Source organism: Hemicordylus capensis, chromosome 4 (genome assembly GCF_027244095.1).
Source record: "Hemicordylus capensis ecotype Gifberg chromosome 4, rHemCap1.1.pri, whole genome shotgun sequence".
In the NCBI taxonomy this organism is placed as follows: Eukaryota; Metazoa; Chordata; class Lepidosauria; order Squamata; family Cordylidae; genus Hemicordylus; species Hemicordylus capensis.
In genome coordinates, this window is record NC_069660.1 from 151,539,965 (window position 1) to 151,552,837 (window position 12,873).

Below are 12,873 nucleotides of genomic sequence, written 5' to 3' on the forward strand. Positions count from 1 at the left end.
ACTGCAACGGGTCACTACCAGATTATTGGTTACAGGTAAGCAACCTGTTTATCTGGATCATAATCCATTGCAGCCATAAGAATGGATGACTAACAAGCTGTCAGTCTGGAGGCAGGTGAAGTATGCTATGGTAACACTCTTTTGAACATATCCTTCTGAAATTGGCCTGGGCTGCACTGCGAAGGTCCAAAGCATAATGCTTGACAAAAGTATGCTAAGAGGATTGGGTAGCTGTGGTGCAAATGTCCTTGAGCTTGATGCTGGCTATATAGCCCGCAGAGGTAGCATAAGCCCTGGTCGAGTGGGCCCATACAGTCTTAGGGGGGTTCCATTTTTTGATGTTTGTAGGCCAGAAAGATGGGTCCCATAATCCAATGGGAGAGCCTTTGTCTGGAAATCTGGCAAGCTTTCATCTTGCCTTTGTAACCTACAAAGAGGCGCTTTGTCTTTCTATAGGGCTTGGTCAATTTCAAATAGAAAAGCAGAGCCCATCTCACATCCAAAGAGTGCAAGGAACATTCTAGGGCCATCGCTGGATTGAAAAAGAAGGTAAGTAAAACAATATCACTGTTGATATGGAAGCCAGTAACTATTTTAGGTCTAAACTCAGGGTCCAGATGAAGTACCACTTTGTCCCCATGAAATTTGGTGTAGGGGATGTCAATGTGGAGAGCATTTAGCTCACTGACCCTCTGAGCTGACATTATGTCTAGGAGAAAGGTTGTCTTTAGTACCTTTGTCTTTGGCTCAAAGTGGGGCTCTGTTAGAGCAGACAAGACAAGGGACAGGCTTCACTGTTCAGTGGGCCTTCCAATAGGTGGGTAGAGGTTGTTGAGACCTCTTAGGAATATTTTTGAGTCTGGATGCAAGAAGACTGTCTTTCCATCCCATCCAGGATGCTGAGCAGAAATAGTGGCCAGATGAACTTTGATAGAGACATTGGCCTTTAGGCCATAAAGTATAGAAGCACCTGGTGAGATGTGGCAGAGTACAGTGGAAATCCATGTTTCTGTGTGTATAGCCAAAATCTCTTCCACTTGCTGTTATAATTTACTTGTGTGGATACTTTGCATTCATTAAGGAGGATATCCTTTAAGAGCCGATCCTCCATGCAGTTAGATTGAGAGTCTTGAGGTTGGGGTGATGGACCATGCTGTCCTCTTGAGTCAGAAGGTCTTCACATTGAGGCAGATGCCTGTGGCGAACCCTCGAGTGCCTGTTGAAACCATGGTTGTTGGGGCCACCACAGAGCAATCAATATGCACTTTGCACCTTCTTGCACGATTTTGGCAAAGACTCTGTTCAGCAAAGGGTAAGGAGGAAAGATGTACAGAAAGTTCTGACCCCAGTGGAATTGGAAGGCGTATCCTCTGGAGCCTCGGCCGATGCCAGCCCTCAAGCAATACTGGGGGCACTTCTTGTTTGCTGCAGTAGTGAACAAGTCGATCTCTGGAGTATCCCAAGCCTGTAAAATTGGTTGAAGATACGCCAAGTTGATCTCCCATTTGTGCTGACACTGAAGGAGTTGCAACCTGCTGAGCTGATCCACCAGAATGTTCTCCACACCTTTGATGTGGACGGCAGTCAGGCCCAGTTCCAAATCTGCAGGCTCAGCATGCACAGGGAGTACAGGGGATGGTCCCTCCTTGCTGGTTTAAATAGGTGATTGCTGTTGTGTTGTCCAGACTGATTTGTACAACCTTGCCAGCTAGCGACAAATGAAAAGACTTGAGGGCCTGGACTACTGCTAGAAGTTCCTGGAAGTTGATGTGCATTTAACATAGACTTGGGGACCACCGTACCTGAGCATGAAGGTTTTCACAATGTGCCCCCCAGCCCTACATGTCCCAGGTGGATGGTTGAGGTACTTGGAAGGGTACCCCTTTGAGAAGGTTGGTCTCCCTTGTCCACCAATGGAGGGACATCAGAATTGGGTCTGGAATCTTCAGCAACCTTTGAGCATGGTCCACGTTGGGTCTGAAAACTGACAGAAACCAAAGCTGCAGCTGTCGCAGATGTAGTCTGGCAAAGTGAAGAGTGTAGTCTCTGATCTGGCACAAGCACTCCATGGGGAGATATGCACGCTGTGTGTCTGCATTGAGTATGGCCCCAATATAGGCAATACGCTTTACAGGTTGGAGTTTGGATTTCACCCAGTTGACCTGGATGCCTAGGTCTTTCAAAAGGTGTAACACTGTTGTGACATGAGAAGTTAACTGATGTTCCACACTTCCCATCAGAAGCCAGTCATCAAGAAATGGAAAGAGGACTACCCCTTGCGATCAGAGATGTGCCATGGTCACGACCATGCATTTGGTGAATACACAGGGTGCTGGCGCTAGTCCAAATGGGAGGACGTTGTATTGGAAAACTTGGTGACCCACCGTGAAGTGGAGGTACTGTCTGGGATTTTGTTGGATTCCAATATTAAAATAAGCATCCTGGAGATCCAAGGTCACAGACCATTCCTCCCCGTGGAAGAGAGGAAGGATGCTCTGTAATGTTATCATGTAGAACTTGTGTATGTCCACATGACAATTTAGTTGTTGGTGATCCATGATTGGTCATTGGTCTTCATCCCGTTTCAGAACTTGGAAGTATCGGGAGTAAAACCCCAGCCACTGTTCTGTCCACCAAACAGGCAATATCGCCCCTTTGTCCAAGAGAGACTGAACTTCTTCTGTCAGAAGAGGGGGAAGCAGGAGTGTACTTTATTCCACCAAATGATGGCTGGGACATGAATTCTATCACATAGCCTGTCTGCATTATGCATAGGACCCAGCAGTCTGATGTTATGTTGCGCCATGCTAAGGCATGACTTGCCAGCCTGATATTGGATGTGGCTATCATGGAAGGTAGCAGCAGAGCCGATGGGAGAGACTCTTGGACTATGGCATTTGATTGACTGTCCTGATAATCAAAGATGCTGTTTGCCCATATTGGTGGCTTTCGGGCATGGGTTCGGAGTGTTTCTTGTTCTCTGGTTATAGGGCTTTCTATTGAAATGTTGGTATTGTTTCCGAAAGTCCCTTGTATCTGTCTGTTTGTACACATATTGTCTCCTGCCAAATTGGCAGTATTTGGAAGTGTATGGTTGCAAAGAAGTTGAAAAGATCTTTGCTGCAAACTTTGACTTTTTGATGGATTCCATCGTGGTATCCATAGTCTCACAGAAGAGAACTTCGCCATCAAAAGGGTAGATTTTCCACGTGTTCCTTCATATCTGGTTAAAGCACAGTGGAATGTAACCAAGCGTGCCTGCGTAATGTAACAGCAGTAGCCAGTGTGTGGGACTCAGTTTCTACTAGGTGGTTGGCATTGCTGAGTTGCTGTCTGGTCAGGAGGGTAACCTTAGAATAGACCACACTGAATTTGAAGGGGGTGCTGGGTCTGGAGGACGGCCGGAGACGGTGTCTGTGCTGGAGTTACAGTGGGGGATAAAGAGTGTTCACAGCCCCAAGCAGTCAATATCATAGCCAGTGTCGAGTGCATTGATGTCAGAGCTGGATGCCAAGCCACTAATTGGCAGGGGGGGGTCGTCGAGCATCATGACATCCAGTGTTGATGGGCAAGACTGAGGCATGTTCGAGACTGACTGTAAAGCTGTCTGTGAAGGAGTTATCCATGAAGGGGTGGATGATTGATCACGATCAGTCTTGGTGCCCTTATCGCGGGCCTGCTCAACTTTGGCCCTCCTGCAGATGTTGGCCTACAACTCCCATAATCACTGGCTATTGGCCACTGTGGCTGAGGATTATGGGAGCTGTAGTCCAAAAACAGCTGGGGGGGCCTAAGTTGAGCATGCCTGCCTTATTAAGATGCTTTTTGGAAAACAGTTCTCCTCGGGCATCGGCGGCCTGATGACGGGACTTATGCTGTTTTCAGTGGGTTGAAGGCGGCAGAAGGCAGCTTCGAAGTCTTAAAAGTTGTGGTTGTGGACGTTGAGGTGAATTCCGTTGAGTTTTAGACTGCCTCGTGGCAGATCCTGATGTCGACTTCAACAATGTCATCCCCAATACTGTACCTATTATTTGGTCAAAGACCGTAAATAAATAAATACAAATACTCTACCCGATGTCGAGGGTAAGGGGCATCCACCAGGGATCCTGGCATCAGCGTCCCAGGGCACAGCACGCCATCATATAAGGCAGCTTGCAAGTGAAGGGCTCTGTTCTTTCTTGTTTGATGGGAAAAGATGAGGCAAATTTTACAACTAGAAGTGTTGTGCCCTTCACTGAGACATAGTAAATAGAGCTGGTGGTTGATTGCTGAAGGAAGTTTGGAGTTAACAGCAGATACAACGCTAGAAGGTATTTTTCTTTTCCATGATAAATGAAACAGATAAAAGCAATACTCAAAATTCTGAGCGGAGATCGATGAAACAATCCGGATTCGTTAACTGAGAAGTCCATTGGTTCTTTAGACAAGTTAGAATTGTAAAGAGTAAGAATTGTCAAGTCCAGTCCGAGTTCAAGTAATTTTAACTGTCCATTTTCTTTCTCTCAAATTCACAGAAAAAGGTCATTCCGAGGAGCTAACAGTCCAAGGTGCCAACACAATGGGGGTCAGAAAGGAACCGAGGAGAAAACGCTAGACTGCCCAAACTAAGCAGGTGCATCACGTGCAGGGGGCAGGGCTAAGCACTTCGTGGAGTTAGTAAATTCTGCCCAAATGGTCCTGCGCAGGCGCAGAACTCATTCTTATGGCTGCAATGGATCACAATACAGATCTCGAGTTATGTTAGGCAGGACAGCTTGGTATGCCACTAATCAAAGCACCCAAAGGAGGAAACTACAGGAAGATTAGCCAGTCCAGCCAAGGAAGTTTTCATAGACCAAAGCAGATTAGATCAGAGGTTCCCAACCTTGAGTCCCCAGATGTTGTTGGACTACAATTCCCATTATCCCTGGCCACAATAGCCAAAACACTGGTCTGGGAAATTAGAAGTTCTGCTCATGCTGGCTACAGATCATTTTTGTCTTCTCACCCTTCTGCCTAATCCAATTATCAACAGCATGGGAAGTGGGCCAGAGATTCCAGATATTTTATTGATTGTTACATTTCTATATTGCCTTTCACTAAAACAATCTCATGGTAGTTCACACAAAAGTTAAAAGAAGACTACAAAAATCACACAGTTATCATATTTATATCAGCTAGTTTATATCAGCCAGAATATAAATATGCAACCTTAGAATAGACCACATTGAATTCGAAGGGGGTGCTGGGTTTTTTTTAATCAAAGTTTTAAAAAACAAGTGTAATATAACCATACAAGACACAAAGCAGCAGCAAATTGACTTATGAGCTGTGCAGTACACACACAGAGACACAGACAGATTATTCCACTAACAATGACATGAGCAAATGAAGCCCTAAGATTTATCAAGTACTTGAGATGTAGGGAAATTTCCTCAAAATGAGGCATTTTACTTTTCAAGTTATTGCAAAAGTAATTTTTAAAAAAAGAATCCTAGCATTTTGTCAAATGGACTAAGCAAATACTACTTTTAAAATTAAGTTTGTACTGTATTTAAAAAAGCAATTCTAAGGATACCATAATGCTTGTCTTTAGCACTGCCATCAAAATTCTGCATTAGAATTTACATATTGTTTTCAGAAAGCAAAACAAAAGAGGTATTGCTTTTCAGAAACTACAGTAGGTAGAGATTCCCATGATCCGAGCCCCAGAATATCAGATGCACCTGATGGATCAGCATTAACAACTGTGAATGAGGAAGTTTTCCATTCAAAAGAATGGAGGGTAAAAAATGAGCAAGTCCTACTTTGCAACGCACGCCCAACTCTTCTTTAACCGATAGATGGAGTTCGACTGTAGTGCTGAAACAATGGCCCTCAAGGAGGAAAAATTCTTTAGGATCCTACATTCCTGCAAAGGGAGCGATTAAAAAACAGAAGAGGGTTAAATATCAATATTACAAGCCAACTGGGGATTTCCTGTTTTAGGGGTATCACAGCTGCTTTAATTCTTACTGCTTAAAACCACCTGAACAAATATTGAAGATTTATTTTTTAAAATTCTGTCTTGCCCTTCCCAGGCTCTGAAAACACTTAAATAGATTTTGGCATCTTATTCTTGTTTTCTTCACTTTTAAGTTCTGTGTGCGTGCACCTGTATGTATCTGTTTGGTGAAGGTGTTGATTCAGTTTTACAGTTTGCAGCTTTCTTCATTAAAATGCTAGCAGAGGTAGTGTTTTATAGCTACTTCCCTCTTAAACACAAAGTACAGTAATCTTACATAAATTTAACTAAGAGTTTATTCAGAAACAATTCCATTTTCTCCTTCTCCTTTCCCTCCCTTTTCCTTTCTGGCTCCACGCCACATGCTCTCTATGGGATCCCCACTGGGACAAACTTCTGAACAATAAAACATAAAAGATACTGGATAGAATACAACACATCCCTCTCCTTTATAACAACCAGAATTGAATCAATTTAAAAATCAGTGACATAGTCTTGAAGTCTTTTAGGTGGTCTCCTATCACACACACTTCTCCAAGTTCTTGGGTTCTCTTGCACAGGAACTGTTAGTGATGTTCTTTCTGGTAAAGAGGACTGTCCATCACTTTCATCAGTCTCCTCTGTGAGGTAGAAAGTGGAGGCAAGATCAAAGTCATCTCCAGTTCGTCTCTCGAGACCAGACTCCCTTTCCTCTTTTCTCATAGTATGCATGCTGGAAAGTCTTGAACTGTTCAATTTCTTCCCATCATCCAATATGACAGAATCCTCTTGGATTTTGATTTGTTTTGGTCCAGAATATCAGAATACCTTTCTTACTTGCCCATACTCAAACAAAGTCTCCCACCTGAAATGTTTGCTGTTTTGTACCCCGTTTCTGATCCGCATACAATCTGTATTTTTGTTGCTTCACCCTTACCCAATCATAAATCTCTGCATCATCAGGGTGAGATGACATGTTAAGCCCTATCAGTTGTTGCCATTATGAAAGTTTGGTGGTAGCTTTGAGTCCTTTCAGTAGTTCAAAAGGTGATTTTACTGTAGTGGAATGAGGAGTCGGTCATTAAGCATATAGAATTTCATGAACTGCCTCTTTCCAGGATTGTTGTTGTGTTGTAAATGTTCTTTCATTAATCTGTTCATTCTTTCCACTAAGCCATTACCTCAATGATGGTACAAGGAAAGAGTCTTGTGTTTTATCTCATGTTTATGCAAATATTATTCCATTTCAAATGAGGTAAGCAGTATACCATTGTCAGTCACTAGTTCTCTAGGAAGACTTTCTCTTGCAAAAACTGCAGCCATGAACTGGATCACCTTGTTTGTAGTACTGTTGTCAGCAAATGAAACTTCTGGCCACCTGGAATAGTAATACACCATCACTAGAACAAATCTTTGGTTTGTGGGTTGGTTATCAGAAGGCCCCATTATATCCAGAGCAAATTTTCTCCAGGGACCATTGGGATACTCTACTGGAGTCAAGGGGGTGGCAAAAGTCTTCTGTAACTTGTTAGATGCAGCACAAGCCATACAGTGCCTGATCACATCTTCAGCATGTTTGCCAAACCTGACCACTAAACATTTTCTCTGATTTGCCTTTTAGTCTAGTTCATGCCCAGGTGACCTTTGTGGGCAATTTTGATCACTTTGCTTGTAAGGAGGTTGGCACCACCAAATGATCAGTTCTCAGCACCAGCTCATTGAGAAGAAACAGCTCACTTGCTACATACATGTATGGTTGAAGATGTTCAGGTACCTTGTTTTTGCATGACCATCCATTAGTTATGTAAAGTTTAAGTTCATTAAGCACTTGATCAGCACTGAGGGCTGCTTTCCGTTCAGGAGACGTGATCATTCCATGAGTGGATGAAGCTATTTGCAATTATGACTTCTTCATCCTCGTCTTTTGAGATCTCCTCTTGGCCTGGAAGTGGAAGTCGAGAAAAACAATCTGCAGTTGTATTCTGAAGATGTGGAAGATATTCCACCTGGAAATCAAAATCTGTAAGTTTGGTGATCCATTTGGCTTTTCTTAGGATTGCTTGACGTGATCACTGAATAAACCGCCCAGAGACGTAAGTTTTGGGCGGTATAAAAATATGTAAAATAAATAAATAAATAATAAAATGAAGCAGATGAGGGTTTATGGTCTGATCATAAAGTGAATTTTCTGCCCCACAAGTAAGTCCTGAGGCGCCTCACTGCCCAGAAACATACTAGAGCTTCGTTTTCCAGTGACTGTTGCTGGTGTCTGTCTGTTTCTTTTTAGATTGTGAGCCTTTTGGGGACAGGGAGTCATCTTATTTATTTATTATTTCTCTATATAAACTGCTTTGGAAACTTTTATTGAAAAGCGGTATATAAATAGTTGTTGTTGTTGTATTGTTATTTTTCAATGGCAGAATACATCTCCTCTGATGCAGTAAGCACTCTGGAAGCAAAAGCAACTGTAACTTCCCTTTTTTTCTGGGTCAAGACTGCACCCAAACTATACTTAGAAGCATCAGTGGTTACAATAGTGTGCCTGCTGGTGTCAAAAGAACTGAGAGCAGGGCTTTCAGAAATGGCCAACTGGATAGTCTGAAAACTAGCCTTGCAGGATGCATCCCAGTTAAATGCTACAATCTTTTTAAAAAGAAGATGCAATGGAGCAACTTTGAATGCAAATTGTCTAACAAATTTAGAGTAATATTTAGAGTCTTTAAAATGGGTGAAGTGCATCCTTGTTGTGTGCCTCTGGTGCTTACCAAATCGCTTTCACCAAGTCTGTTTTGGGATGTTCGCCTCTCTGAGATATTGAGTGTCCCAATTATGTCACTGAGTGTGTGCAAAACTGACCTCTGTAGAAATAGTAAGTCCGTGTTCTCAGAGTTTTCTTAAGACTTCTGTCATTTTAGCATCATGCTCCTTAGTGATTTGCCATACACTAAAATGTCATCCTGAAAGTAAGTGATGCCATCCATAATCTCAAAAATTACATGCATCATTCTTTTAAAATACCAAAGCTGCAGAGGCTAATCCAAAGGGTAGTTCTTTGTATTGAAACAGTCTGTCTGGGGTAATGAAGGCTGTGTATTTGTGAGAACTTTTGAGCAGAGGAATTTGATGATAGGCTGAAGACAAGTCCAAAGTGAGAACACTGAGGCCTCTTTCCGAGTAAGCAGCATTTCATTGCTATTAGGTAATGGGTGACAATCCACTACCATATTGGAGTTCACTTCTCTTAAATCCACACACATTCAAAGTGTACCATTTGATTTCCTCACAAGGACAATGGGAGAGAGACATTCTCATGAATCAACAGGATCTATGATGTCAGCATGCTGTAGTCTTAAGAGCTCCTCTCTAAGTGGTTGGCACAAAGCTATGGGTATGTTCCTCACTTTGTGTTGTACAGGTATTGCATTTGCCTTCATCTGAATTTTATGTTTGAAATGTAAAACAGTGCCAGAAATATCAGCAAAAACATCAGAGAAATCAGCAATTATATCAGCATACAGATGCTCCATCATCTGTAATACAGGTTCTGTGCTATTTGGGTCTAACACAATGCATAGATCTTTCTGATGTTTCCAGCCCAATATTGAGACTCCTTTTTGTGACACATGCACTTTCCCATCTGTAGTACGTCCTTTGTATTTCAGGACAGCAGTGAAGTATCCATTTATGGCATCAGGGGAACCTCCATATCCCCATGGGTGGATATCTGAAGGCTGCAAGTGCAGATCTGATGCAGTGAGGAGTTTCTTGTAAAGTATCTGGGAAATGATAGTATAAAGAGAACCAGAATCAGCCAGCATCTGCACTTCATGGCCATTAAGTTTAACTTGACAATGTGGAAAAATGGGCTCTGATTCTTTCACACTTAAAACACTGTCAGAAAGTGGTTCATCTGCCTCATCCTTATCATATATAGTGAATCAGTAATGGAGTGGACAGCAGACTTGCAAACCTTAGCAAAGTGTCCCCTTTTCTTGTACCTGTTCCAAGTGACCTTCTGTGCAGGACAGAGCAAAATTGGCTTTGTGGGCAGAGTCTCCATATCGGTAGCAGTGGTACCTCCTCCTTTCTTGTGTTGCCACTTTCTGGGGCAGTGCCATATGAGAAGATTGGGTTTGGAAGGATTTAGACTGAAAGGTCTGGATTTCAGGACGTTGGGTTTGGGGTACCAAAGAGTGCTTTGGTACAGTAAACAGCATTTTCCACCATCCTAGCCATCTCTATAAATATTATCCAAGGTATGTTTCCACTGCAATAGCAGTTTTTCCACACAGTTTGTTTTCATAACAATCTGATCCCTGATCGGTTCATCAGTAAAGTTGGCAAACTCACAGGTTGTACTTAAGGCACAAGTGCTGTGACGAACACATCAATAGATTCAACAGGCAGTTTGAATCTAGAATAGAATGTGTAACGTTCAGCAATCACATTCAAAGTAGGGTTGAAATGATCATCTAAGGTTTGAAGAGCAACTTCATAAGAATCAGCATCCTCTTCCAAGTTGGCAGGAAAGGGCAAAAGATTATATATTCTTTGAGTTCAGGGCCCTGGAAGTGAAGCAATATAGCCTTCTGCCTTGCTGGAATAAAATTAGGGGTCTGTATAATGAGGAGGTAATTGTTGAAATAGGACCTCCTTCCCTCAAACACAAAGTAATCTTATATGGATTTAACTAAGAGTTGATTCAGAAACAACTCCACACTCTCTACAGGATTACCACTGGGGAAAACTTCTAAATAATAAAACATAAAAGATACTGGATAGAATACAACAGGTGGGCCTCTGAAGTCAAACTAAAAGGGAACTAAAGATCATCTACTTAAAAGCATGTTGACTTTACTGAACAGAAGTTTCTAGACATGGGGCAGAATCCAGAGTAAGGACCATTAAAATAAATGTAACAAGTTAGTCATGACTAATTTAAGCCCCATTAATTTTAATACAACCTAGTCATAACTAACTTAGTTTGGATCCTGCTTATGGAAAAGAAGTGGAACTATCAGCTACCCAAAGAGCAAAACTAGTTGACAAAAGCAAACAAAGTGCATTTCCTTTGATGCCAGATATATTGGTGTGTGTCCAACTAGGACAGCAGAGGGTATGGTCATAGGGAGAGGAAAGGAAGGGCAAAATGACTAGAGACAGATTGATTAGTCATAATGGTAAAGGAGTTAGAAGCTGTGCAGGATACTGAAGACCTCTGGAACCATGAGGGTTTGAAGTTTGTTTTGGTGGGTCTGGGGTTTTTGTTAGTTAGTTTGTTTGTTTTGGTTTTCAGGATGACAGATTCTGTGCCAATACAAGGAATCAATTATGAATTTTCAGACTGTGATAAATGAAGAAGTGAGGGTTAGAACCATCTATCTTCAGATATTAAAATAAGCAAGATTAAAGGAAGCATTGGTGCATCACCCTTGAACTGAGGTATGTGAGCTTCATGCACATGTGGAATATGGGCACATACTATAATATTATGCAGGAATCACAGTGCAGGCACTCTATGCCTGCTTATTTGAATGCCCATGTGATGTAATGGTTAGAGTGTTCAACAGACCAGGGAAGCTTGCTTTGAAATTCCTGTTTGGCCATGAAGCTCACTTTGGGCCATTCATTCTCTTCACATAATCTTCCTTACAAAACAGTTATAGGATAAAATGGAATAACCCCATCTGTTCTACCCTGAGTTCCAGTAGTGAGATATAAATGTGATTAATCACAACAATATCTGACGCTAACCTGAAGCAGAGGAGTAAAAACTGATTGATCAGTGTCATTAAATGAATACAGATCTTACCCCAGTCCTCAACCATTTCCCTTTGGAGCATCTAGAAACTGAACAGCATGAATACTTACATGTGCAATATTGATCCACTTCTCTATGATCTTGGCTCGCTGCTGTGTTTTCAGCTCCTTGCCATTCAAAATGGTTCTGACAACACATTTGGTCACTGCATTGAACTGTGCAATGGTGGCTCTGATGGTGGGAGCCAAGTGTTTATTCTCTTTCTTATCCCTCCGAGACCAGATGCATCCCAAACAGTGATGTGGTACCACTCTCTTAAATAGTTTCTGGAACACAAAAACCATCTATCAACAGGAGCCTTCTACATTCCTATTAGGAGGACTTGCTTGTGCAGCCATGCCCCCCCAAACCTCTGAGGCACACTTCACACTAACTCCGCACACACACCCAAACAGTTGATGTTTAGACTGTACAAGAGTAAGAATTACCCACATTCCATATTTCTGCATGACTGACAGATTTGGGTATACTTCTGAATTAGGAGGGAGGAAAACCCAGAAGAATGAGTCAAATAGGGGAGCAACCTCCTCTGCAGGTAGGCAATTCTCCCATGTCTCTTCTATGGGAGTGACTGAATAGGCTAGGTGCACCAAGTACCCACAAGAATTTTATTTCTCATGGCATGCTAGCAGTTCTCTCACAGCACACTTCTTGGGAATGACTATTGTACACCAACATTTAAAAGAAGCAGCAGCTAGTGAGCATAAACATTATTTATGACCTGTATGTCTCCGGAAGGAAATCCATCTACTATTTACTACCTCGTTAAGATTTTATTATCGATACATCATTTTAAGAATTTGGGTGTCATTATAGACTATGCATGGTTTCCCCCTGCAAATTCATCCTCAGAATGTCAATAAGGTTTTTGTTGAGATGTGAAGAACTGTCATGATATGTGTGCATAGGGGGAAGGTCTTCACATGGTCTGAACTTTGTTTGGCACATCATTTCCCACTGCTGGAGAGAGAAGTAACTGTTCAGTTTAAAAGGAAGCTAGATTATACAGCAGTGGGAACAGTTGTGCCAAACTCTACAGACAAAGCTCCAGCAGAATGCATGATTTCTGCCCACATGCCATATCACTTCT

The 12,873-nt window shown here is 42.2% G+C and overlaps 1 protein-coding gene across 8 annotated transcripts in view; it reads right to left on the minus strand.

Annotated features, from left to right (window-relative positions):
* Positions 1-12,873, minus strand: part of RGL1 (ral guanine nucleotide dissociation stimulator like 1) — a 190,225-nt gene that overhangs the window by 27,470 nt on the left and 149,882 nt on the right. For all 8 annotated transcript variants that reach the window (XM_053245816.1, XM_053245817.1, XM_053245818.1 and 5 more), the window contains 2 exons: positions 11,834-12,049; positions 5,787-5,890 (listed from right to left, as the gene is read on the minus strand). In XM_053245816.1, coding sequence (XP_053101791.1) covers positions 5,787-5,890; positions 11,834-12,049 — 320 coding nt within the window. The remainder of the gene's footprint in view (positions 1-5,786; positions 5,891-11,833; positions 12,050-12,873) is intronic.